The sequence below is a fragment of the Zonotrichia leucophrys genome, chromosome 18, assembly GCF_028769735.1.
Source record: "Zonotrichia leucophrys gambelii isolate GWCS_2022_RI chromosome 18, RI_Zleu_2.0, whole genome shotgun sequence".
Classification (NCBI taxonomy): domain Eukaryota; kingdom Metazoa; phylum Chordata; class Aves; order Passeriformes; family Passerellidae; genus Zonotrichia; species Zonotrichia leucophrys.
In genome coordinates, this window is record NC_088187.1 from 3,618,519 (window position 1) to 3,644,693 (window position 26,175).

The 26,175-nt window shown below is 49.8% G+C and overlaps 1 protein-coding gene across 1 annotated transcript in view; it reads left to right on the top strand.

Annotated features, from left to right (window-relative positions):
- MGAT5B (alpha-1,6-mannosylglycoprotein 6-beta-N-acetylglucosaminyltransferase B) overlaps positions 1–25,802 on the top strand; it is an 80,478-nt gene extending 54,676 nt beyond the window's left edge. Inside the window, exons 9-17 of the mRNA XM_064728303.1 lie at positions 4,697–4,828; positions 6,471–6,604; positions 7,687–7,817; positions 10,052–10,207; positions 11,807–11,953; positions 15,242–15,358; positions 22,486–22,560; positions 23,042–23,316; positions 25,152–25,802. Coding sequence (XP_064584373.1) covers positions 4,697–4,828; positions 6,471–6,604; positions 7,687–7,817; positions 10,052–10,207; positions 11,807–11,953; positions 15,242–15,358; positions 22,486–22,560; positions 23,042–23,316; positions 25,152–25,350 — 1,366 coding nt within the window. The 3' untranslated portion in view covers positions 25,351–25,802. The remainder of the gene's footprint in view (positions 1–4,696; positions 4,829–6,470; positions 6,605–7,686; positions 7,818–10,051; positions 10,208–11,806; positions 11,954–15,241; positions 15,359–22,485; positions 22,561–23,041; positions 23,317–25,151) is intronic.
- The last annotated feature ends 373 nt before the right edge of the window (positions 25,803–26,175 follow it).

Genomic DNA, 26,175 nt, shown 5'->3' on the forward strand with positions numbered 1-26,175 from the left:
ATGTCCAGAAAGCACATTTCTGATTGTCTCCTGGCAGATTAAAGCCATCTTTCTGTCTCACATCTGTTCACATGAAAACCTGCGCCATGCCCAGGCTCTGGCTTCACTCCCCTCGCCAGCTGGCGAAACCAGTCCTGCTGTTGTGTGGGAGAGAAAGGAACTGCTTGTGGAAACAGCCAGAAGTGGCTGATTCCATGTGATCCTGATGGAGCTGCAGGGAAAAGCTGTGGATTGATCAGCTCTGCACCACTGGGGAGGAACCTTCAGCCTTTACCAGGTGCTCCTGGTGCTCGATTCCAACCTGACTTTGGGCTCTCCCATGGGTGGGGCAGCCACAGCTTCTCTGGGCAGCCTCTGCCAGGGCCTCACCACCCTCACAAGGGAGAATTTCTTCCTTTTTTTGGAGCTGCTGGAGCAGCTGGGACAGCAGGAGAGCAGCCCATCTGTCCCAGGGTCTGCTCAGGCACTACCAGCACGTGAGTGCTCAGTTTCTGCTCCTCCCTGCAGGAATCCAAGTATTGATTTCTCCTTTCCTGGGAAGTTCCTTCATATTTGCTGAGTCTCTGACCAGAAAGAAGTGTTTGTTCTGGCGCCGTCCTGTGCATCTCTAGATCTTGGAAATAAATAAAAGGATTACTGAACTTCCTCCCTGGATGGGTAGGGCTGTGTCATACAAGATCAATGATGGACCAGAGAAACAGTCCAGGTGTACTTTGCAAAAGTGAAACCATTGCAGGTGCTGAAATTGGTTTGAAAACCTCATTTGCAGTGAGTGTTCATTCCAGCAGGGAAAGAGCTGGGGGCAGAGGGCAAGCAGTAGGATGTTCATTCTGTGGGCTTAGATTTGCACTTGTTGGCTGTGATGGGGTTGTCACAGACCCCTGGGAGCTGCTCAGGCCTGGCTCTGGCACCTTTAATCCCTGGATAACATCCCTGTGCCTGCTGGGCTCTTGCAGCTCAGGGAGCAGTGAGAACAGGATCCCTGGTCTGTTCTCAGCCTTGCTGATGGCACAGATGTGGGCAGAGAAGATGCAATTAAACATAATACAAAATATTGGCCCAGGCTGCCAGGAGATGCCCACGAGATCCATTTAGTCCTGGACTTCTCAGCACCAGGAGTGATAGTGCAGAAAGAAGCTTCGGGTTAATTTGAAAATAGGTCAATGGGATGTAAAGATAACCCTGCAGTCATCTGACTCCAGAGCGCCTGCACCATGCCCAGGGAGGAGACGGTCCCCTGGCTGATTAAAGTACCTCTGAGAGGAAAATAGCAGGGCAAGAAGCTGCTGGAGATTTATTCTGGAGTAGGCACAGCTGGTGGAGGCAGCTGGCGGGGAGGCGAGCTCGGCATCCGCTTGGATCGGAGCCGCTCCGGCTGCTCCCTCCCAGAGAGGAGCCAGGGCTCAGCTGATGCAGGATTTGGGATGGGACAAAGCCCTGGATCACCAGCCAGAGGTGCTGAGCTGGTCACCACCCATGGCTGGTCTGGGAGGGGAGGTTTCCCCAGCAGATCCCCGGGCTGTGCTGGCGGCGAAGGCGGCGTTTGCGCTCATCAATTTTATTTGCGTAATTTCAAGCGCCATTAATAGTACATGGCACGAGGAAAAATCAGGGAAATTGCACTCCAACCATGAGTGAAATTGGGTTTAGTAGAAAATTAGTTGACTTAACTGGCAAATGATGAAAGCCTGAATAAAGAATGTTTAAATAAGGAGGAATAAAAAAAAAAAAATTCTCCCCCCCGCCCCCATCTCAGAGGTGCAGGCTGGATTTGCATGAGTGGAATATTAAAATCAGTGGTTATAAAGTGTTTAGGGAGGATAAGGGGGGTAAATGGAGGGATGTTCTGCTCAAAGCACTGCTCCTGCTCTCAGAGCTATTCCAGCCACGCAGCCATGGCACAGGGAGTATAAATGGATGTGGCAAGTCCTGAGCACCTGGAGAGGGGATGTGTGGCAGATTGTGGTGCTGATGGGAGTTGGGAGAGTCAGACCTGCTCTTCCCAACTGGTGGAAACTTTTTTGGAGGCTTCAGTATGAGTTACACTAATTGCTGCCTCCTGCAGCCCCTCGTCAAGCTTGGTTAGGGCTTCCTTAAATTACAGATTATTTTGTAGTGCAGTGGCTTGTGTGACATGTACCAGCTAGAGGATGGTGAGTGCTGCAAGCACAGTGTAATGGTTTGGGGATTTTTAGTTAAATACAAGCTTTATGGATTGGTTCCACCACAGTGCAGGTTGGTGTAAATCACTGTTTGTCTGATGACTGAGGAAAAAGCAGCACTGTGTGAGCAAATGTGTTGTTTAGAATTCCATCTCTACAAAATCCTGGCTTAAAAATTCCCCTTCAGCCTTCCCGGGAGACTGAGTCTCCTTGGTGCCCTATTTATTGTACCGAGGTGGCTGTGGGAGGTGAGAGCCTTTCTATTCCTGCCATCTTCCCAATCAGTCCTGTCGTGTAAAATTGTGCATAAAAGTGACAAAACTGCAACCTGTTCCCCCTGCGGCATCCCCGGCCAGGCTGCCCTGAGCTGATGCTGAGATTCCTTCTGACAAGAGCAATGAAGCAGCTGCAAAAGCAGCTCTTTGTCTTAAATTGAAATTCTCTGTTTTTCCTGGCTTTGGCCAGCGAGGTTGTTCCACATTTACACATTTTCTGGAGTCCCTGTCATAGTCAGGAGTTTGGGGTGGCTCTGCACTGGGTCAGGTTGGGATGGGGCTGGAAGAAGGATCTTGATTCTCAGTGCTCAAGGGCTTGGAGCCACATCAGAATAATAGAAAAGTCTGAGTTCAGAGGGACCTTTTAAAGGTGTTCTGGTCCAAACTCCTGCAATGAGCAGGGGCATCTTCCTCCAGGTCAGGTTCAGAAGAGGAGGGAGGTGTGGCCAGGAGACAACCAAGAGCCCTTTATCATATTTCTTATGGCCAACAAATTTCTGGCTCTGGGTGGCTCGTTCTCCTTCTGTGGAGAGTAAATCCTTGTGACAATTGTGTCCCTTGGCTTTTCCTGGATAGGAAAGCCATCAATTCCCTCTGGAAGCAGCCATGGGATTGAAAGGTGAAATGCTGAAGGGCTTGGCTGAGGACCTTATGGAAGTGCTCCTCAGAGGATGGCCATGGGTCCATTTGAGCTTCAGCTGAGGAACACATAAACCCCAGGTAGGGCTGGAAAGGGAATTCTCAGGTTCAGAAGGGAAAATGCTGAGAAATTGAGAGAACCAGTAAGAGAGCTCACACAGAAGGAAAGATTCAAAGCCTGGGAGTGTAAAGCCTGACCAGAACTTTTATTCCTTAAAGAAGAGAAAATACCTACAGGCATGGCTGGGATGAATTCCCATCTACAAATAGAGGTTTGGAGTAAGAGAAGAACCCAGAAGAAAACAAAGACAGACGTCCTGGCAGGCAGGAGCTAAGGGTGAGATTTCACAGTGTCTGAGCTCAGACTTGTGAAATAAACCAGGAATTCCTCAGCCTTGTTGGAAGGACTGAGAATGGAACGGGACAACTGCGTAGTGGGAGTGAGACAGCCTGGGTGGACCAAAGCAGCTCAGCAGTTTGGTTTTCCATGAGGATAATTCTGCTTTTTGGGTGTGAATGAAGTTAGGAGGATGAGAAATTATCATCTTTAGGAGGAAAAACAAAATACAGGAGCATTAAAACTGCGGAGTGAATCAGCCTCTGAGCAAACTGGCACTGGGAAATCACAAGTACAAGCAACATGGATTTTTGAGAAACCTGCTGAAGCTGGAAGGTGTCACAGGGCTTTTTTTTTTTTTCTGAGAAGGAGGAAATATGGTCCAGACAAGCAGATGGGCTGTCAGGCTGACATCAGTGGTACACTTGGTGGAACAGCTTTGGAGAGAGGGATTCATCAGTTCACAGAGGTAATTGGAAATGGAAGGAGACACACCACAGGTTTAGCAGCCCTGTATCTTGCTGGATTAATCACATCTTGCTCAGGCAGCAAGGTAACTGATGGTCTTGATAAAGAGATTACTGTCAGTTGAGTTTATCTGGATTTTCATAGTGCATTTTATCCACTGGAGCAGGGCAGAGGGGCTGAGTGTGGCTGTTTGTAAGGAACGGCTGGGAACCCCCTGAGTGAGACCCAGGGCCCAGCTGCCCCCTGTTTTATGGAATTATTTCATAAATGGGACCAAAAGTGAGAAATATGAATGAAATGTGTCCAGCATACAAGGACAGGCATTGCCAGCAGAGTCAAGGAGAAAGCTGAGAGTGCTCTGGGATGTGGTGGGGAAGGAGTGGAATAAGAGAGACATTCCAGGGATGTGGAGCTGGGAACAGGGAGCTTTAGGCTCAGCTGGGAACCTTGCAGGCAGAGAGGAGAGGAAAGATGTGGCTTTACAAGTCTGTCACTGGTGTGACTGCAATGAAAGTAAACGAAATCTGGTGTCTTCAACAAGAGAGGTCCAAGGGAGGGTGTGTGGGGACTGGGATGCTGGAGAGCCCTGGCTGGGGATGCTGTGCCTCACAGTCCATCTGGGAGGAGCAGGAGCTCAGCTGGAGCAGCTGCAAAGATGGGGAGGGACCAGGACTCTCCCGATCTTTGGCCTGGGAAATAAAAACTGGGGCGAGGAGAACCATCTGCCTCCCCCTCCATCAAAGAGGAGCTGTTTGATGGCTCAGCAGGGAAAGGAGTGTTTGTGCTGGGGGCTGATCCCTCCTGCTTCTCCCCAGTCACTTAGGGGTGCCTCCAGGACGGGGGAACTGCCCCCTGACCAGTCCTCTGCCTTTCGACCTGATTTACACCGACTACCACGGCCTCCAGCAGATGAAGCAGCACATGGGGCTCTCCTTTAAGAAATACAGGTAAGCAAAGCCTGCTCTTCATCTCCATTTCATTAATTAGCAAGCAAAGATTAATGACCCACCCAAGGAGCCAGACCCTTTGATTTTACCTTTGATTTTTGCCTGCCTGGTGCCTTGCTGTGTCCCCTTCTGCCACAGCATGAGGCATTCTGAGCCTCAGGTATTTAGGAAAAAACCTCAATAAAAGAGAGAGAGTTGGGGGAAAGACCAAACCCTGCATGTGCCTGCAGTGTGTTGATGTGTGCTTCCATTCCATTCCTGCAGCCAGGGGAGGGTGAGCCTTGGGAATTTGTAAGGAGCCCTATCCCTGGCTCCTTGAACATCAAGACAAATGTCATCATCCCCTGGTACATCACCAGCCTGGAAAATCTGCGATTTAATTTAGTGCTGATAGACCAGCTATTTATTACATTTTTTCCCATCTCTTCCACTATCCTACACAATTTTATTAGAGAGAAAAATGACAAGCTCTGTTATTGCTTTTATTATAAATGCATTTGCTTTTGAATTCAGCTTGTTTCGCTCTTCCCTTGCTTGTTGTTCCTCTTCTCTCCTCAGCCTTGTGCTGGTAGTGCCTGCCTCAGCATTCCCAGGATATTGGGAAAGGCATTAATAATAGACTTTTGGGAGATTCATCATTCTCACAGTTGCTGGGGAGCTGAGGGTCCTGCAAAGGGAAATTGTCCTGCAAGGAGGGAGCAGTGCTGGGAAGGGCTCCTTGGGATGTTGCTGCACCCTTTTGTCAGGAAAATTCAGAAGTTTATGTCCAAAAAGGAGTAAGAGGAGTCCTTTTACTTTACTGGAATAAAGGGAGAGGCCATGGAGCATTCCCCTGGGATCTCTCAAATTTTTGGAGGATGCAACCTCCTTTTTACCTCAATTTCCTGGCCACATTTCCCTTCTCTCTTTCCCCATTGGCTGAGGTACTTGAGAGGTACAGACTTCCTGAAATGCCTAATACCCAAGATTCCACTCTAATGTACAACACTCCCTTTTAGTTTTTAATTCTTATGGAATTTATGGTTTTTCCCCATTGTTTCTTTCACCTTTCAATATCCAACTTCATTTATCAGCAAACCTAAAGTTTATTTGTGAAAGCAAATATCTTTTTCCACTCATCAATCAGTGGAATCCTTCCCATTGTTTCTTTTATCTCCCAGTGCTGGTTTTATCTACCAGCAGACCCACAGCTTGTTTGTAAAGAAAAATCCACTATTCCTCTCACTTGGGATCCACGGCCAACAGCTTCAGGAGCAAGGAGCTGCATCTCTGCTCCGCTCCTGCAGCCCCTGCCCCTCACACTGTGGGTTCTCCTGCTGGCATGATAATGTATAACACTCCCTTTTAGTTTTTAATTCTTATGGAATTCATGGTTTTTCCCCATTGTTTCTTTCATCTTTCAATATCCAACTTCATTTATCAACAAACCTAAAGTTTATTTGTAAAAGGAAATATCTTTTTCCATTCATCAATCAATGGAATCCTTCCTGTTGTTTTTTTTTATTTCCCAGTGCTGGTTTTATGTACCAGCAGACCCACAGCTGGTTTGTAAAGACAAATCCACCATTCCTCTCACTCTCCTTGGGGTGCAGATGGGGTTCCTGGGGACAGCAGGTGTCCTCAGGGGGTGTGTGCCCCGCAGGTGCCGTGTCCGGGTCATCGACACCTTTGGGACAGAGCCAGCCTACAACCACGAGGAGTACGCCACGCTGCGCGGCTACCGCACCAACTGGGGCTACTGGAACCTGCAGCCCAGCCAGTTCATGACCATGTTCCGTGAGTGCTGGAGCCTGGCGTGGCTGCCTGCAGCAGGGGCTTGACACAATCTGCTTGTACAAATGGGTGTGATGGCGTTGGGGTCCCAGGATAAAGGAAGAGATGAGGATCTGACGCCATGTCTCAGAAGGCTGATTTATTATTTTATGATAATATTAAAACCATACTAAAAGAATAGAAGAAGGGGTTTCATCAGAAGGATAGCTAAGAATAGCAAAAGAAAGAATGATAACAAAGGCTTGTGTCTGGGACAGAGAGTCCGAGCCAGCTGACTGTAATTGGCCATTAAATAGAAACAATTCTATGAGACCAATCACAGATGCACCTGTTGCATTCCACAGCAGCAGATAATCATTGTTTACATTTTGTTCCTGAGGCCTCTCATCTTCTCAGGAGAAAAAATCCTAAGGAAAGAATTTTTCATAAAAACATGTCTGTGACAAGCTCTTCTGCCCAAGCTGGGCAAAAGCAGCTCTCTATATAGGATTCAGGTGTTTTGCAAATGGTCCAATAGCAAGAGTTAAAGGAAAGTGACCTATAGTCTTAGAGAGAGATAAGCAGGGGTCCAAAGGCAGAACAGGGGCTTCTAGCACAGTCACCATGACTTGGCATTTCCTGTCTTAGGCTTCTGACCACCAGGGAGCCCTTGCAGGCTTAGGGCCTGCTACAGGTCGTGATGGTTTGTTCACTGATCTCACAGTGCAAAAATTACACAGAGGAGATTTCAGTATCAATCAAAAGGAGTGCACCTTTATTGAGAGCCCACAGCAAATGGGATAGAAGGGTTGGAAAGGAGATGCAGGATAGAGGAAGAAAAAGGGGAGGTTCTGGGTGACTCAAGCATTCCATTTTCCTGGCTGTGTGAAGCCCCTCTGGCAGCCTAAAAACACCTCACTGTGTGAAGGGCTGCTCGAGTGGGTTCTGAAGCCTGGATTTCATGAGCTGCCTGGATAGGGATTCAAGTTCCATTTTCCTTCAGCAAGGCTCTGGAGCCAAGCTCATCTCAGGCTGTATCCCCACCCCTGAGGAAATCCCAAAAAACATCTCTCCAGCTGTCTGTCTCCTCCCCTTGGTGCCCACAGCTCACACCCCTGACAACTCCTTCATGGGCTTTGTGTCAGAGGAGCTCAACCAGACTGAGAAGCAGCTCATCAAGGCCAACAAAGTCAGCAGCATGGCCGTGGTGTATGGCAAGGAGGCCAGCATCTGGAAGGTGGGTGTCCTTGGGCTGCTGGGGACAAGCCAGGCAGGCAGGGGTAGGCACAGGCAGGGCTGGGAGGCAGCCCCAGCCTCTGGATCTCACCCTGAGCTGTGGAGGTGCAGATCTGGGTGTGTTTGTGGAGAACCATGCTTGTCCTGGTCCTGGGGGAGTGATGGGACACATCCAGAGCCTCCCACAAACAGGGAGAGGCTGGTGGGACACCATTCCCTGCTCCTTGCTCTGGGCGGTGCTTCCTCCCAGCAGGCTCTGAGGCTGAGGATTTCATATTGATGATTTTATGTAATTAGCTATAATGATTGCCACTAATTAATTGCAGTGATTGCTGCATTATGATGGGGATAGTTTGTGTCTGCTTTCAAGCACTCTGTGAAAAGGGGTTGTGCTCCCTGAGCCTGGAACACTTGAGGGAGAGGGGTGGGGAGGCACCAAAAACACCCCCCTGCATCTCCAGAGGGGCTGTGCATGCTCCCCCCACCTTATCCAGAGCTAGCAAGCTGTTTTTTCTTCCAGGGCTGTAAAAAGGAGCTAATTCTCATTGTCTCATTGTTGATTTATTTCTATTTTTCCCTCTGTGCACTGCCTGGGGCTGCTCCAGTTGCAGGTACTGTACCACACCAGCTGCTGCTGGGCTTTGCCTCTGCTCCTCTTCTCGGGAGAGAAAAGGTTTCTGTCAGACTCGACTTTGCCTTGACGTGGGCTGGGTCCTCTGGAGCTGCTGGGATTGATATGGGTTGATGCAGTGAGGGCTGTACCTCCTCCCCTTCCCAGCTTTCCTGATTAGCAGCTGCTAATTAGCAGGGATGCTTGTGGTGAGCCAGGATCCAGCCAGGCTGTCTCCTCTTTGCTGGTGTTTGTGGGGTTTCCATCCCTGCCCAGGTCTGAGAACAAATCCCCCCTGCCTCTGCCTGGTTTGGAGCTCCCTAAAAGCCCTACTGAAACCCACTAAATCTCATTTTAGGAGAACTGCAACATCTTGTCTTATTTTTCTACCGTTCCCCTGCCCTTTTTTATCCAGAAGTTTCCTTGGAGCTTAGCAAAGGTAATTTGGGAAGGCACTAAAGAGAGTTCAAACCCCAGAATGGACATTTCCCTCCACCCAGGGTGCTACAGGCATTTGCTGTTTTGAGTCAGAACTCACAAACAACATCAGTTTTTCCCCCAAACTGCATATTTTGGGTCATTTATTGCTGGGTGAAGAGGCTGGGGCTCCTTGAGGCCAGACTGCCTGGCCTTTGCTTCCCATCTTGTACACTCCATGGAATAAAAAAGCGAATAGAGGAGTTTTTCCTTATTTTGAGTGATTTTGAGGTCTAGAAAGGCACAGACCACCTCCATCTTCTGGAGCCAGGTGCTCATTTACCAGCCTTGGACCAAACACCCTCTCCAGAGCAGGATGTTTTTGACATTTAGAAACATTTCATTAAACCTCCCTTCCCTTTATTTCTCATTTCCTACCCCTCTGAACTTCTTGCCTCTGGCTCACAATAGGAGCTGAAGTTTTAATAAGCTGGGAAAGCCTTAGAGCCTTGGAGGATTCCAGGGATCCATGGCTGAGGGCAGAAATTCAGCATTTGAGGAGGGTTTAAGGCAACATACAGAGTTTCCTCAAATTCCCCATTTAGAAATCCTTATTCCCCCTGGTCTTTGCTCTTTTGGGGCTGTTGCAGCACTGGAAAATCCAGAATCCAAAGGATGGGCCCTTTGTGGTTTTTTTCAAGCAAAAAAACTCTCCAGTAAAGAAATTGTTAATAAAGAAAGGCTGCTTTGGAGCAAAAGGAGGGAAGCCTCCAAGAGAAGAAAATTGATGACCCCTTTCATTTTCCAGGTAGTGAAACAGGATTAAATCTGAATGAGAAAATCCTTGGAACTTGTTACTTGGAATAAGAGGCTATTAGCAAGCTCAGGTTCCTTCTGAGCCCTCTGAAGCCTTTAATTCAGCAGCTCCAGAGTGGAAGCTGCCCTTGGAGGGGACAGGGGAGGCAGGAACCTGATGATCAGAGTGATGGATCCTGCAGCCATTGGGGCTCTCCAGGAGCCTGGGGCAGTCCAGGATGTGTTTCCAAGAAATGAAGAGGGACAGGTGGGGATTTTGCACTGCTGTGGGTCTGCCTGAAGCATGGCAGGTGCTCTGGCACAGCAGTTTGAGAGTTAAACACCCCCATAACCACAGGGAGGAGGTCAGACCCATCCTTTGGTGTAGTTCACATGTCTGCCTTCCTCCCCAGGGCAAGGAGAAGTTCCTGGCCATCCTCAACAAGTACATGGAGATCCATGGCACTGTTTATTATGAGACACAGAGGCCACCTGAGGTGCCAGCATTTGTCAAGAACCACGGGCTGCTGCCCCAGCACGAGTTCCAGCAGCTGCTGAGGAAGGCAAAGGTGGGTGAGGCCATCCCAGGACCCTGTCCCCCATTACCTGTGCCCCTCCCAGGCCTGCAGGCACTCCCAGCTGGGATAATTAACCACGAGGGATAATTAGGCAGGAGCCAAGCAGAGCACATTTCAGATCAAGATGTGTCTAAGGAGTTTCTCCTTGCAGACTGTCCACGGGTCCACAGGCAGAGTGCAAAGTTTCCTCATTAATTCATTTATTGCTGAGTGGGGTGGGTTTTTTTTTTTCACCTTATAGCTGTGATAAAAATAAACCAGATTCTTGCAGTGTGTGGGTGTGGGCACATCCCCGTTGCCTTCAGCTGCTGCCTGGGGGAAGTATTCCTGACTTACCAGCCCAAACAGCTGTGGCAAAACAATGTTGCTCCATGCAGGGCCAAAGTGATGGCTGTAAGCACCATGGGGGATCTTGCAGCTCCTGGAAACTCCATGGCTGTGCAAAGTGGGCTGTGGTTGATGGAGTGGGGTCGTGCATCCTGGAAAAAGGAGACTCGGGGGTGACCTTATCACTCTCTACAACTCCCTGAAAGGTGCCTGTGCTCAGCTGGGGCTGGGCTCTTTCTCCTGACAGAACCAGAGCACACAGCCTCAAGCTGCACCAAGGGAAATACAGGTTGGATATCAGGGAAAAAAGTTTTTCACAGAAAGAGTGATAAAGTTCTGGAATGGCTGCCCAGGGAGGTGGTAGAGTCACCACCCCTGGATGTGTTTAACAAAGCCTGGATGTGGCACTGGGTGCCAGGGTTTAGCTGAGGGGTTGGGGCTGGGCTGGTCTTGATGATCTTGAAGGTCTCTTCCAACCTGGTCATTCTATGAATTCTGTGAAAAGGGGGAATTTTCAGCATAACTTGTTGAACCCCTTTAGAGAGTTGGTGTGCAGGAGCAGAGCAGCCGAGAGGGGAGGGGATGTTGGTGGGTTTATCTGGGAGGTTTCCTTCTGGGGAAAATCACTCAGTCTCGTGGCCTCTTGCTGGTCAGAGTGACCCTGAGATACATTAGAAAGTCTCTTTCCCCAGTCTGGTGCTTGAAGAAGGAGTCAGAGCTCTTTAGTTCTCAGTCTCAAGGTTCCTTATCTATAAAATATTTTCTCCTGTCCAGCTGATGTCCATTAGCAAGACAGTCCAGGCACTCTGCCTGCCCTTGGGGCAGTGTTATCTTTATATACTAAAAACTACGTGTGCAATATTTACAATTACTTCCCAATACCTGTCACCTATGTTAGACAGTGAGCTTCTACGCTAAACCAATCCCAAAGTGCCAACATCACTGCAGAAGATGGAGGCCAAGAAGAAGAAGGAGAAAGGCTGGACATGCCCAGATCCCTCCATCTTGCCCCCTGAACACCCATTCTAGAAAACCCCAAAATCTACCTTTTCACCCCATGATAAATTCACTGTTATTCTACTTAACTGTCATGGCTCGCAGATCTTCATCTGAGGTTGGTAACTTGCTCCATGGGTCATAATCAAAACCACAGGTGTTTTGTGCTCTGTGCCAGGGTCTCTGAGCCCCCTGGCAGGGGTCTTTCTGCTCAGGAGGATGTCCTGGGTTCCGACAATTCAGCAGCACTGTGTTTGTGCCTTGCAGCTCTTCATTGGCTTTGGGTTCCCCTACGAGGGCCCGGCCCCGCTGGAGGCCATCGCCAACGGCTGCGTGTTCCTGCAGGCGCGCTTCAACCCTCCCCACAGCTCCCTCAACCACGAGTTCTTCCGCGGGAAGCCCACGTCCCGAGAGGCAAGTCTGGAAAACACTGTTCACTGGTGGAATATTACCAATATGGCTGGATGGGACGTGCCTGAGCTTGTCTGGCCCTTGGTGCTGAACCGAATAGCAGCAACTGTGGTGATTTCACCCAGAGACACTTTGGGCTGCCTGAGTGTGTGGTGTTTCACCCCACAGGCACTTTTGGCTGGCTGGGTGTGTGGTGTTTCACCCCACAGACACTTTTGGCTGGTGGATGTGTGGTGTTTCACCCCACAGACACTTTTGGCTGGCTGGGTGTGTGGTGTTTCACCCCAGAGACACTTTGGGCCGGCTGGGTGTGTGCTGTTTCACCCTGAGACACTTTTGGCTGCCTGGGTGCGGCACTGGGCCTGTGGGGACAAGTCTAGGCCTGCAGGAGCTCAGGTGGTGGTGGGATGGAGTTTCCCCCCATAACAGGGGCTGCTCCTCAGGTCTCCCTCTGTGGAGAAGCTTTAAGGCGATGGTGAAGGAAAGGAGTGGGTTCTGATGGAGGGTTTGGATCCAGAGCTTTATTCTGGCCCACAGGCCTCTGAATGCAGCACCAGCTCCAACAGAACTCCCTGAGCCCGTGGTTGCTGCTCCTTTGAACCCCGGGGAGAGGGGAGGGAAGGGGCAGGGAGCCACCAAACAGGTACAGGAGGGTCAAAGGGACAAAGGGACACCTGGATGGCCCAATGCCCCCCAGGGGTAGAGGGTATCCTTTGGATCTGCCAATCACTCGATGCCCTTCTGGAATTCCAGGATGGACAGACAGTGCTGGGAGGGGAAAAGAGAGGTGACTGACACAGCTGGCAGGGAATTATCAGAGGAGGGACAAGGTTCTGAGGTAAATCCTGAAATCACAATGCAGCAGTTCACTCTGCTGTAAACACTTAAAAAGTTTAATAAAGGACAGTAGAAGACAAAGACAATAAAGCAAGGATTTGCTGCCAGTGCCTCTGTGCATTCAGCCAAAAGCACACCTGCTAATTTGGAAACACCCTTTATAGACTATTTCTATTGCAATAGCCTGTGACATATGCATAAACAATATAAATAGAATATATTTATATTGTTTTATATTTACTATTATATTTATATTGTATAAATACAATATATTTATGTTGCTTTATATTTACAATTATATATATTATACAATATTTCTATTGTTTATTAATATGTCACAGGCTAATGCAATAGAAATGGTCTATAAAGGGTGTTTCCAAATTATTTCTATTTCTATTTCTAGTAGGTAATATTTACTATTATATTTATATTTTTTATATTTACTAATAGTAAATATTAAAATTATAAATACAAATATAAATATAATAGTAAACTTTTCCCCAAAACTAGTTTACATATTCCCAGAATTGTTTAGCATAGCTCCACCTCAGATCTGCCTTTTTAGAGCATGCATATTCCTTGGCTGTGGTTTTAATCCATTCTTATCATCACCTTCAGTTTTGGGCCTTAGTTTCTACCAATGGTAAGTGTTGATAGTTGGCACATCAGTAGCAGGGTCCTCATCATATATTCCTTGGATATTATCCCATCCAAGCAAGCATTTTAACACAAGCATATCTATATAAGATATTTCTAAGTTTCTAAGCTATTTCTAAGTTTCAGTTAACAACAGAAATAAATCTGTGTCTTCATAGCAAAGTTACTTTAGCCCTGCACATATAGAATCCATTTTAATATTTGCAAAAAGCCAATATTATAACATATATCTATAACACAAGTGTGATGTGGGGGCTGCATGGAGCCACCCCCTTGGCACCAGGCCTTGGGCCAGCCTGGGGAAGAGCAGCTGCCGGGCTGAGATGACTTTTTTTGGGCAAGATTTCCTCTGTGGATGTCTGCAGATGGGGTTCCTGTTTGGAGATTTGCCTTGGATAGAAGGGGCTCTGCTGTAGGTTTGGGGTTTCCAAGGAGAAGGTTGTGCAGGAGCCTTCTGCAGACCCCCAGCCCCTTCCCCACCAGCCCAGACCCACAGGTCCCCACACCCTGCTCCCAGCCCAGGGCAATGCCCCCCGCTCATCCCTTTGTCCCCCCAGAGGGACACCGGCACCTGCACAGTGTGCCAGGGCTATGAAATCCCTCCCAGGCTTGCCCAGCGCTGGGAATTCAATCTAAGTAGAGCAGGAACTCTTTAAAAGTTAAAGGCTTGGGAAAATTGCCTCTTTTATTATTAATAAAGTGGATAATGCAGTGCAAGGCTCCCTCACTGAGCAGGGAGTGAGCTGGGGGCTGTGCAGCTGGGCTGGGCTGGGCTGTCCTACCCCCCCTGATTGCCCCATACACCCCCAAATTTGGTGTTAATTTGGGCTGGGCTGGGCTGTCCTACCCCCACTGATTGCCCCATGCACCCCCAAATTTGGTGTTAATTGTGCAGCTGGACTGAGCTGTCCTGTCCCCCCTGATTGCCCCATGCACCCCCGAATTTGGTGTTAACACCCATTTGGGCAGGGCTGGGGCTGTACCTCAGCCTGGAGCCAGGGTGAGGGCTGTGAAATGCCTAGGGGTGTTTCTGTGCTGGAGAAGAAAGAGGGGATCAATCTCCAGGAGAGAGATGAGGAAGGACAGCACTGAGGGGGATGAACCACACAGCTCCTCTCCCCCAGCTGGCAGGGGCTCAGGCCCTTCTGAAATGTTTTATGGTGCCCCCAAAACACATCTTCTGCTCAGCAACCTCTCTCTTCCCTTTCCAGAGGAGATCAGGGCTGAAACAGAAGAGGTAGGTCCCCAAAAATCACCTGTGTGGGCAGCCCAGGGAAAAGCAAGGATGTCAGTACCTGTGGAGTACCAGTGTGTGGGCTGCCTGTGGCATCAGGGTCATGCAGCTTCCAGCACTGCTCTCTCCCAGTGCCAGCTTTTCCCAGCCTTCAGTGGCAATGGATTTTCTCCCTGCCTTGTTTCTAGAGCTGGCAAACCTGGGAGATGTGGTGCCTTCACACGCCTTTCCTGCTTTGGGGGTTTTTACCATCAGACCCACAGAATGGCTCAGATCAAGGGTAAATTGTTCCTGTAGTAGATTGGAGACATTCCACGCTGCCAAAGGAATTCAGTGTGTTGGGAATGGGGCACCCCAACTCAGTGGGAATTACAGCACATCATCCTGAGGCTGGGGAGCAGCTGGATTCAGAGTAAACCATTTTCCAGCACTCCCTATTGCAGTGGGTTAAACCCCACTGTGTGTGTGAGGCTGCTGCTCCTCTCTGCCATCCAGCTGTGAGCAGGAAGCTGCAGCCATTCCAGCAGGGATTGCAAAATCCAGATGGCACTGCTGTGTTTCAGGTGTCCTCCCAACACCCATATGCTGAGGACTTCATTGGGAAACCCCACGTGTGGACTGTTGACTACAACAACTCTGAGGAGTTCGAAGCTGCCATCAAAACCATCATGAGGACAGAGGTAGGGCTAAGAGCAGTTTTGGGGTGACCTCCCCCTTGCTGGGTTTGGACAAATGTCTTGGTCTGAACAGACAGGTGTCTGCTAAGGAAGGCAGGAGCCTCCCTTGAAATGGAATATGTAACCCCCCCTCCCTCTGAATTGTTATAATTTTGAAATTGTATAATAATAATTATATTATATATTATATAATAATTATTATTATAATTTTGACATTTTGTTCTCAGGCAAAGATATGGGAATAGGAATAACAGTTCTTTATTAGGAAAAAAATATTAAAAGAAAATATAAAAATAAAAATGCAATAATACAAAACAACACTGCCAGAGTCAGAGCAGTCCCTGCCCCCCTGTGTGTCAGGGAGGTGTCCCAGCCCCATGCCATGGGGGCTCAGCCCTCCTGCAGTGCCAGCTGTGGCTCTGCTGCAGCAGGGATCCTGCACAAGGGGGGAGTTTTCCTCTGCAGCTCCAGGGCTGCTGCAGATGGGCCTGGGCTCCCTCTGGCCATGCAGGGCAGCAGAAAGCTGCTCCTCTGGCAATGCAGGGGGCAAAGGCTGCTGTGCTGTGCCAGGCTCAGGTTGGATCCAGGTAGGAATGTTTGGCTCCTCCCCTGGGCGGAGCATCTCCCCATGGGATGCTGGGATTGGATCAGCCCTGCAGGGACACTCAGTGGCCATGGACAGCAGAGATCTCCTGGAGGGAGGGTTGGCTGTGGGAGAGATAAAGGAAAAACTGCCCCATGAACAGCACAGAACTGCCCCAGCTCTGACAGATGGTGATAGAATACAGACCCCCATTTCCAACCTAAGACAACAAGCAGCAGCAGATGTTGGAGTCTGGCTCTCCCTTTCCCTTTCCCTTTCCCTTTTCCTTTCTCCTTTGGATTTTTTGGTCCCTTCCTGCAGCCCCAGGGGCACAGGTGCTCCCACCTTCCTTTGGCATTGTAGGTGTTTCCCCAGGGCAGAGCTGTGCTTTTGAAGGATCCCCTGGGAATCCTGTGGGCAGGCCTGGAGCAAGGGAAGGCTGAGATAAGGTTTGGGAGCAGCAGGCTGAGGCTGCTGCAGGGGGAGAGCAGTTCTGCAAGCTGGTGTGATAACAAAGATAAACCCAGAAAGATGCAGCCCTCTCCACCTGCCTTCCCCTCACTTCACTGATTGTTTCCTTTGGATGGAGAAGATCAATGGGAATAACTCAGGAGTTGCCTCTGTGAGGGATGTAAGGAAGGGGAGAACCCCAGGGAAGGCAGCACTCCTGCTGTGCCCACTCTGGAAACACTCTCTCATGAATATTTAGCTCCCACCCTGTGGCAGGAGCCTTTCAAGTTGTCCAAATTATTAAAGTCAGTTTTCCTGGAGGGGAGGAAAGTGTTGATAGCCATTTTGCTGGCCATTTGCTTCACTTGGGATGAGCTGGAGTTCAGGGATATGCTGTGGAACTCAGGCTCTGCCTGGGGCTGTGTGGGCTCAGGTGTGTTGGTTTGGAAAGACAGGAGTCTGCTAAGGAAGGCAAGAGCCTCCCCTGAAACAGAGAATGTAAATCCTCCTCATCCCTCCCAATTGCTATAAATTTTAAATTAAGGGGCTCTCAGGCAAAAAAAAAAAAAAAAAAAAGGGAACAGGAAATAACAGTTCTTTAATAGGGAAGACAAAAAACCAGGATAAAATCAACAATGCAGTAACCAAAACAACACTGACAGAGTCAGAACCCAACCTGACACCCTGTGGGTCAGGGTGTTGGCAGCAGTCCCATTGGAATTGTGGCTCAGCCCTCCTGCAGTGTCAGGGCTGGTTCTGCTGGAGCAGGGATCCTGGAGAGAAGGATGTATTCTTCCTCTGAAGAACCAGGGGAAGAGGCAGCTGCTGTTCCTCTGGGGAATCCAGTGCAGAAGCTGTGCTGGTGTTCCAGAATCTCCAGATTATATCCAGGTAGGAATGCTTGGCTCCTCCCTCTGGGCTCCCATCTCCCAGTGGGATGCTGTAGTTCTTATCAGCCATGCAGGGACATTCAATAGCTGTTATCAGCAATGTCCCCTCCTGAGGGAGGAGTGATTGTGATCACTCAGAGAGATAAGGCAAATTGCCCACTTGACAAAAGATAATCTGCCATACAGATGGTAATAGAATACATCTTGCCTTGCAGTCTGGAACATTGGGGTTCACTGTGCTGGGTGGGATTTAGGGGGCACAGGATTGTGATGCTGCTCAGAGAAGGATCATCCTTGCTTTTCCCTGCATTAGAAGCTGCAGAGGGGGGTGCCTGTGCCAGTCTGGGGGCCTGATTCAGGTAACATGGCCATGCCATCACCCTGTGTCTCACCTCCTCCAGGGTGATTACTGCAGCTCTTCACCTCACGTTCATTTTCCCTGTGAGTTTGTAAAGACTCATCAAACCCAACTTAGGAAAACAGTTGTTGTTCTGCACATTCATTCCCGTATTTCGATTAGAATTAAATTAAAAATAATGACATCCCTGCTGCTGTGCTGCCAGGCCAGCTGTCAGAGCTTGACCCTCCACCATCTGGGCTGGAGACAGCCCTGAAGTGAAGGAATTGCTGTGTGTGGGAGGCTGGGAGCTGTTTTGGGAGACAGAAGGAAATTTTCACTTTTTCCAGAAGAGAAGAGAGAAAAAATAGTGAAGCCTGGTGCTGCTTTGCTGTTAAAATGATAAAAGAATGGTGAGATTGAGGATGGAGGGAAGGGCTGTACTGGTTCCTGGGCAGCTGAGTTGTGCTGCTGCTGTGTTGACTGGATGGGCACCAGGTCATTTAGGTGCTTAATCGTCTGGTTAAAAATTAAAGAACTAAAAAGGATTTCAGGGAAGGGCTTGGTGGCATAATGGGCACTGGGCAAGAGGAGCTGGTGTCCAGAACTGGGCACTCACTGGAGTGAGCAGCTGCTGTGCCCATCCCTGGTGTGCCCAAACCAAGCTCCTGTCTCAGCTCTTCTCCTCATTCCTACTGTTGGGAAAATTAATCCACAAACATCAGAGGTTTATGTCCAAAAAGGAGACAGAGGAGTCCTTTTACTTTATTTGAATAAAGGGAGAGACCATGGGGCATTCCTCTGGGGTCTCTTAAATTTTTGGAGGACACAGCCTCCTTTTTATCCCAATTTCCCTCTCTCTTTCCCCATTGGCTGAGGTACTTGAGAGGTACAGACTTCCTGAAATGCCTGATACCAGAGATTGCCCTCTAATGTACAACCCTCTCTTTTAATTTTTAATTCTTATGAAATTTATGGTTTTTCCCCATTGTTTCTTTCATCTTTCAATATCCAATTTCATTTATCAGCCAACCTGCAGTTTATTTGTAAAAGCAAATATCTTTTTCCATCCATCAATCAGTGGAATCCTTTCCATTGTTTCTTTTACCTCTCAGTGCTGGTTCTATCTATGAGCAGACCCACAGCTGGTTTGTAAAGACAAATTCCTCTCACCACTCTGGATCAGGATCCCCACTTTGCAGTGCCCTCCCACAAACCATCCCAGCCTCTGGAATTACCCTCAGCTGCTAGAAGTCCTAAATTTACCTCAGATGAACAGCTCCAGTCACTGAGGCCCATTTGCATTGTGCCACGAAGTCACTCTGGAGAGGAGGGATTCCTTCCCACCAAGGAGTTAATCCCCAACTCACCTCTCTGGGGTTTTGAAGAAATTGTAAAAATCCTCCCAGAGCAGAGCAGGGAGTGAGTGTGAATAACTTACAGCAGCCTCTTTCCCCCCTCCCCACCTTTTTATCTTTTAAATAGAAAGGTCTGCTTTATTAGAGATGCTGTCAAGGCAATTAAGCCTAAAAATTGACCTACCTTACAGGTTTAAAAGCCTTATTATGGGCTTTGGCTCCAGGAGTCCATGGGTATCTTGTCTTTAAAATACTGTTTGTTACAGCAGGAATTGAAAACAAGGGCATTAGCAGGAGGAGCAGCAGAAAGATGGTAGCTGGGCAATTTAGTGTTCCTGTTCCCAGCCAGTTACTGGAGTTCGGAGAAATTATTTTACTGACTCCATTTTTTTTTCTCCCAAAGGCAAAGTGGGGTGTTCTGTTATTGGAATATCTAATAAATTTGTCTGTGTTTCAGAATAACCACCATCAATTTATTTTTTTTCTGTCAAAACATTTCATTTCAAAATTACTGGAATGAAATACTATGGTTTTGTTTCCCATCTGCCTGCCTTTGTTTGGAAATACCCTGCCAATTTATTGAAAGGAGTGCTGGATCTGAAATGATGCATTTCCCTTTGCTTCACTAACTCAGACAGATTGAACCTGAAACACAACATTTTCCCCCTCCCTGATGGGTGAAAACATTGAAAATTGAAAACTGACCTGAAATTGAATTTATTTAGGGATTTTTTGTTGTGGTATGACTGAAAAATCACATATCCCACAGATGTTTTGCATCTTCTAGGGCAGAACTCAGTAAGACATTTTTGGGGATGTGACATCTTGTGGGAAAACTGGCTCTGCCATCAGGTGGAAGCTGTGCTGGGGATCTGTCTGGGAATTTGGGAGCTGGCTGATGAACCTGGCAGTAATCCTGGCATGGTCCAGCTGACAACCAGCTTCGCTCCCAGGGGGATTTGCTGATTCTCAGCAATATTTTATTGTCACTGCAGCACCCCAGTTTCTCCTGCTGCATCCTGGGGCAGGCTGTGCCATCCCAGAGCTGCTGCTGGGCTGGCAGAGCTCCCCTGGCTGCTGGCTGTGTGCAAACAGAGCAGTTGGGATGCAGCCGGCGTCCCTCCCAACCCAGTTCTGCCTGAAAGAAACTTCTTCCTTCTGGAGGCAGAGCTGATTCATGCCTGGGACGTGGCTTGGGTTTGCAATCTGTGTTTTTTCCCCCCAGGAACAGCCCTTGTGCTGCCCTCTCTCATCCTTTTGGAGGGGGCACCCGTTCCAGGTCACCCTCCAGCTGCTGGGCAAGGTTTTTGGCAGGCTGTGACTCTGCCATTCATCTCTCTGGGAGCAGTTCTGGGTTTCCCTGAATGGTTTGCATCCCTCAACTGTTTATAAGGAAGATTAAAACCAGGCAAGCCCCAAACCCCTCTACCCCAGAGACCAAATCTCAGCACAGGGACAGGGGACAGAGAGACAGGTGGTGTCCCCTTGGGACAGGGGATGCTGGAGGTTTGTCCCACTCATGGATTCTGTCTGTTATCTTGGGGTTAGAGGCTGGAGAAGGACAGAGGTTTGCAAGCACCACCATTTTCTGGGCCTTCAGCTTTTCCCATTGTCAAAACCAGTCCTTACACAAGCAATTTAATAGACCCAATATTCTGGTGTAGTGAAGGGAGAAGGCTTCATTATATTAAAGTCAAACATACAGGACTATAATGGAAAATTATACATTTCAGACTATGCCTGAAAGAGCGGCACATTAAACATCCCAGTGAAAATAGCTGGTTAAAATGTTCCAGCCTGCTGTTACGTGCCAGCACTGAATTGCATTATTTTTCTACTTATTTGTCTGGTGACGTTCAGATTTTTTTCCACCCTGCTTTCTTTTCCTTTTGAATGAAGGAGACTTCATCCTCAGTTCCAGCAGGGCTCTCGTGGTGGCATTCCCATGGGACACCAGTGACTCCCTGCCTGGCTGACAGAGAGAGCACTGGGGCTGGGAAGCTCTCCCAGCTGAGGAACGAATGGCAAAATCCATCTTTCCAACACCTCCATTCCCTCCATGCCATCCCGTGCATCCTTCTGCAGTGATCCCCACCTCAGAACCCCCCTCCTCCTCCTCCTCCTTCCTCCCAGGGCTCTGGGGACATCCTGAGCTGAGGAGTGCCATTAACAACATGGCTGTTGAGAAGAGGCTGAGCCTGTCAGATTTTAATTAAACAATTATCTTCTCGAAATTGGCATTTTCTCAGTCCTGAGTGCACGAGCTGAATCCTAACAAAACCTGGAGAGGAGAGCAAAGGGAAGGAGAGCCCCTGAGAGGGAGAGGAGCAGGGGCTGCAGTGGGCTCCTGATGCCCAGGGATCCCCTGGGAGCCTCTGGAGAGGTGGGATTGCACCTGGAGCATCACCTTTGATACCTGTGCAGGCTCAAGGAGGGTTTGTGTGATGTGCTGCAGCGTTTTGGGGGGATGAGGCTGTTTCTGGAATTGTCTGCACTATGCCTGGCAAAAGGGGGTCCTGAGAAAAGCCCCCCATGAAGGCAGTGGTGAGATGAGACTGAGCACTGGGGATGCTGAGCAAGGGGGGCTTTGTCTCCTCCAAACTGATCCCAGGCAGCCCCAGCCTGGCTCTGAAACTGAGACAGGCAATTTTGCTTTCAGAGGGCTCTGCCCCAGTTAACTGAGAGCCCATCAGGAATTCAGAGGCAGGATTGGTGCCTGTCACTGTGTCAGCCCTGATTAGCGTGCACATCTGTAATTAGATGAAGCAGCTGTGATTTCCAGCCTGCCTGAGATCTCAGGTGGGATATTTATGGCAGGGAAATGCTTAGAGGGTTCTCAGCAGACTGAGCCTTTGAGCTTGGTTTTGACAGGTACTTCAAAAGGAAATAGCTATTTTGGAGGTGCAGAGCTCAGAAAATAGAAGCAGCAGTGTTTTCTGGATTAATTATCTCTGGGTGGTTTTGCTTATAATCCTCCTGAATAAAGATCTGCAGAGATACACAAGGGGAAGGGAGGTCCCAGCACTGGCACCAACCTCCAGCACCTCATGTAACATCTCTTTGGAAAATAAGCGTGGAAAAATATGTCTTCCCAGGGCAGAAAGTTCCTTAAAAAAATTATTTTTTAAAGATTGCTCTTTCCTTGCCCACAGCTGCAGAGCATTTTGTGAGCTGGAACAGTTCATGCTTTAGTTTGAAGTGACCTATTGGATGAAAACTGATTTGATTGTATAACTTTCTAAAAGTGGAGGAAAGGGAGATTAAAGTGGAACAGAGATGATTTCATTTTCACCAACAGGTCAAACTCAAAGTACTCCTCTCTCTTTATCACTTTATAAACCTCTTGTGAGGTTTCTCCAGCCCTAGGATTCTTCTTCCCTGCTTGCTTTGGTGGACAGACACGAGTAGTGGGCTTTGGTGGGTGTGAGAGCCATGCCCAAGGTTCTGCTGTCTCAGGGGCAGGGCAAGGCTGTCCCCAGCTGCTGCCTGTGCTCTGCTCTTGCCCTTCACAGGTGGACCCTTACCTGCCTTACGAGTACACCTGCGAGGGGATGCTGGAGCGGATCCACGCCTACATTCAGCACCAGGTTAGGAAGAATCCCTGTCCTCCCTGGGGAGCCATCTCTGTCCTCATGGCCAACTTTCCCTCTTCTCCCTGGGGAGCCATCTCTGTCCTCATGGCCAGCTCTCCCTCTTCTCCCTGGGGAGCATCCCTGTTCTCCTGTGGGCATTGTGCAGCCAGTGCCCTGATTGCTGAGAGCACCAGGAGATGGGGCTGGGGGAGGTTTGTCATGGCCCAAAGGTGCTGGGGGTTGGTAGAGGACACCTGGGGGTGCTGAGGCTGGGTCAGGGCCTTTCTGCTGCAGGGAATGAGGCAGCACTGGGAGAAGAAGGGGTGAGAGAAACAGAGGTTCATCCCCCACAGCAGGATGTGCCATCTATGCATGCAGGTGACCTCAACCTGATGAGCAAAGTCATCATCCCAAGTGTCCTTCTGTCCCACTAGTGGCCTCCCTTCCCCACTGTTAACATCTCAGAGCACTGACCCGTTATCTTCTCTGCCACCAGGATTTCTGCACCCCATCATCTCTTCCTCCGTCTCCCAAGACCAAGACTCCTGCTATGCAAAGCCCTCCAAGCCCGCTGGCACTGTCCCCCAACTCCACACACCTGGTGTGGTCCCCCAGCGCGGGCTGGGCCCCCCAGGCGTGGCCCCCGGTGGCCTCGCTGCAGGTGTGGGTGTCAGAGCCCCAGCACACGTGCACCGAGACGTGCCGGCGCCACGGGCTGGTCTGCGAGCCCACCTTCTTCAGGTTCCTCAACAAGGAGGAGGTGTTTCTACAGTGAGTTGGGGCCTTCTCAGGGAGCTTGTGGAGGGGTCACCAGCCACATGACGTTCCCTTTGCTCCTCCCATCCCCTGCACCCACTTTCCTCCCAAAATTATGAGCCCTCATGCCCACATGCTCTCTGTTAGCTGGGATTAGCCAGAAAACTGAGGTGGGCATCAGCAAAAGCCCCAAGGAGCAGCAGAAGTGCCCAGTGTGGATTTTAACACCTCTCCCCTCCCAGATGGAGCAGCAGCACTGGCACTGCCCTCCCACCAACCCTTCTCAACTGATGAGTCCCTCATCAGGAACTGTCATCAGTATAGCATAAGAGTTCTATTGTCATTACACTGGAAGGGTTCCATATTGCTAGAGTTTCGTACTGCCTCGATGTTTTCTTGTAGGTACCTCCTCTAGGCACTGACTCCTCCTTGTCCTTGCAGTTGCCAGCTGACTCCAGTTCCCCTCAACCAACCAATCCACTCTTTTATAACACTCTTATTTGCTACAGCTGTGGCCTGTTAAAATCAGGTCTGTTCCCAATCTCTAATAATTGGTTCAGCTACAACTCCTTAATGGGGTAAGTTTACTTTCTATACTACCTTTATTTTCTTATATTGTATCCGCCTACAAGGAACCTCCCCAAGAAGGACAAAAACCCTTCAATGACCCCCTCAATGGGCCCTCACCTGAGCTGCCCACCTTGCCTTGGCCCCCAGCCTCAGCATTGAGTACGAGATGAAGACAGTGCAGGCAGGGCCCAGCTTCACTCTTCAGCAGGCAACAGCAGCGTTTCCAGGCATGGTTCCGCCTCTTTCCAACCCCATTCCTCTCCACCTCCCGCGTGCTCTCTCCTCTTTAATGTCTCTCTCTATAAAACTGCGTTTTGAACACACAGTGGTGAAGTTTTAATAGAGTATAAATCTGCCACCGTGCTCTGTGCTGCTCTCTGGGCAATTTAAATGCGAGCGTTGCCGGAGCTGTCACGCTGGTCAGGCAGGCGCCGCGTGTCCCGCTGACATTTTTATGTGATAAATTACAGCTGGGGCCTGCCTTTCACTCTTTCCCCCTGCACGTCCTCCTCCAGACCTCAAAACGAGCTGGCTCAGGGACTCGTCAGCTGAGAAGGGTTGGTGGCAGGGCAGTGCCAGCGCTTCTGCTCCATCTGGGAGGGGAGGGGTGTTAAAATCCACACTGGGCAGGGCAGTTCTGCTGCTCCTCAGGGCTTTTGCTGATGCCCACCTCAGTTTTCTGGCTAATCCCAGCTAACAGGGAGCATGTGGGCATTCCCTGATCCCCTGTCCCTTCCAGGGAATGTTATCTACAGTAACATACAATAACAGAACGTTATCTACATCCATGGAGGTGTCCATGGAGCTCTGTCCATGGAGCTCTGTCCATGGACAGAGCTGTGGGTCAGCAAGGGGCTGTAAGAGAGCCATTGAACTTCATGAGGTGGAAAGGACCCACAAGGACCAACTCCTAAGATTTGGGTGGGTTTTGTGGGTGCCAGTGTGGGTGTTGAGTTGCCAGGGTCTCCCCTTGGTCAGCAAAGGGCTGTAAGAGAGCCGTTGAATTTTATGAGCTGCAAAGGACCCGCAAGGACCAACTCCTAAGATTTGGGTGGGTTTTGTGGGTGATTCTGAGCCACCTGTAGGTTAGGGGCAATCTCTGGGCTGCAGGATTGAGTTGCCAGGGTCTCCCCTTCCCGCATGGCGTGTTGGGCTGGTGACGAGCCCTCACGTGTAGCCAAGGGGTGGCAAACACAGCTCAGCAAAGGAACCTCCCCAAGAAGGACAAAAACCCTTCAATGGGAGCTCACCTGACCTGCCCACCTTGCCTTGGCCCCCAGGCTCAGCATCGCGTGCGACAGCACCGAGTATGAGATGAACCACCTGTACCCCGCGGTGGCCGAGAACGTCCGCGAGTGCTACCTCCAGAAGGAGCCGCTGCTCTTCAGCTGCGCCGGCCACCACGCCAAGTACCGGCGCCTCTGCCCCTGCCGCGACTTCCGCCAAGGACAGGTGGCTCTGTGCAGGGACTGCTTGTGACACGGCGTCCCCACCGCCCCGGGGACACCGGCACCGGGTGGCTTCTCCTCAGAACTCCGCGGCAGCCGAGGAGCTGGGACGGGTCCCTCGCGGTGGGTGAGCCGGGGCTGTCAGACTCACCCAGGGGCTGTTCCATGTCCGACTCTGGGCTGTTTGATCCACCAGCCAGCTGTGAATGACCCTGTCCTGAACTTTGGAGTCATTTTCTTCTAGAGGAGCATTCGTCTGAGCGCATCCTGCACCGAACCCACCTGGACCTGGTGGCGCTGGGATGGGGTGGTGGGGAGAGAGGGGCTGGGGACACCCTTCCCCTCCTCTGGCAATGGGACAAGCCACCAGCAGACTGCAGTTTCAGGGTTTTCATCTTCTTCAAGCATCCTCAGTTGTTTTATTTATTGATTTTTTTAACCCTCCCCCTGACAAGTGGTAAATTAAAGGGGAATCCACACCCAGCCCTTCTGTGGGAGTTCTTGGCCAGAGCTGCATTGGGGGTGGGACGGGGGTGGAGCTGGGGGAGGACAAAGCACAAGGAAAGTGGCTGGGTTTGATGGGCACATTGGGGACTGCACCCCTGGTAGCCCCAGGAAGAGACAGTATTGGGATGGGCCTGGGTTGGGCTCCTGGGAAAGCTGCTGCTCTCCAGGCAGGGCAGAGGTGCCCAAAATGATCCCTCCAGCCTCCAGGCTGCTCTTCACCCTGCTGGGCCATTCATGGAGCTGAATATCTCCCCCAGGGATGGTTGGAGGAGGAGGTGAGGGCACAGGGGCTGCTTGGGGTTCAGCTGAGTGGGCAGAGGGGAGGACGTGCTGCAGCACATGGGGGGAA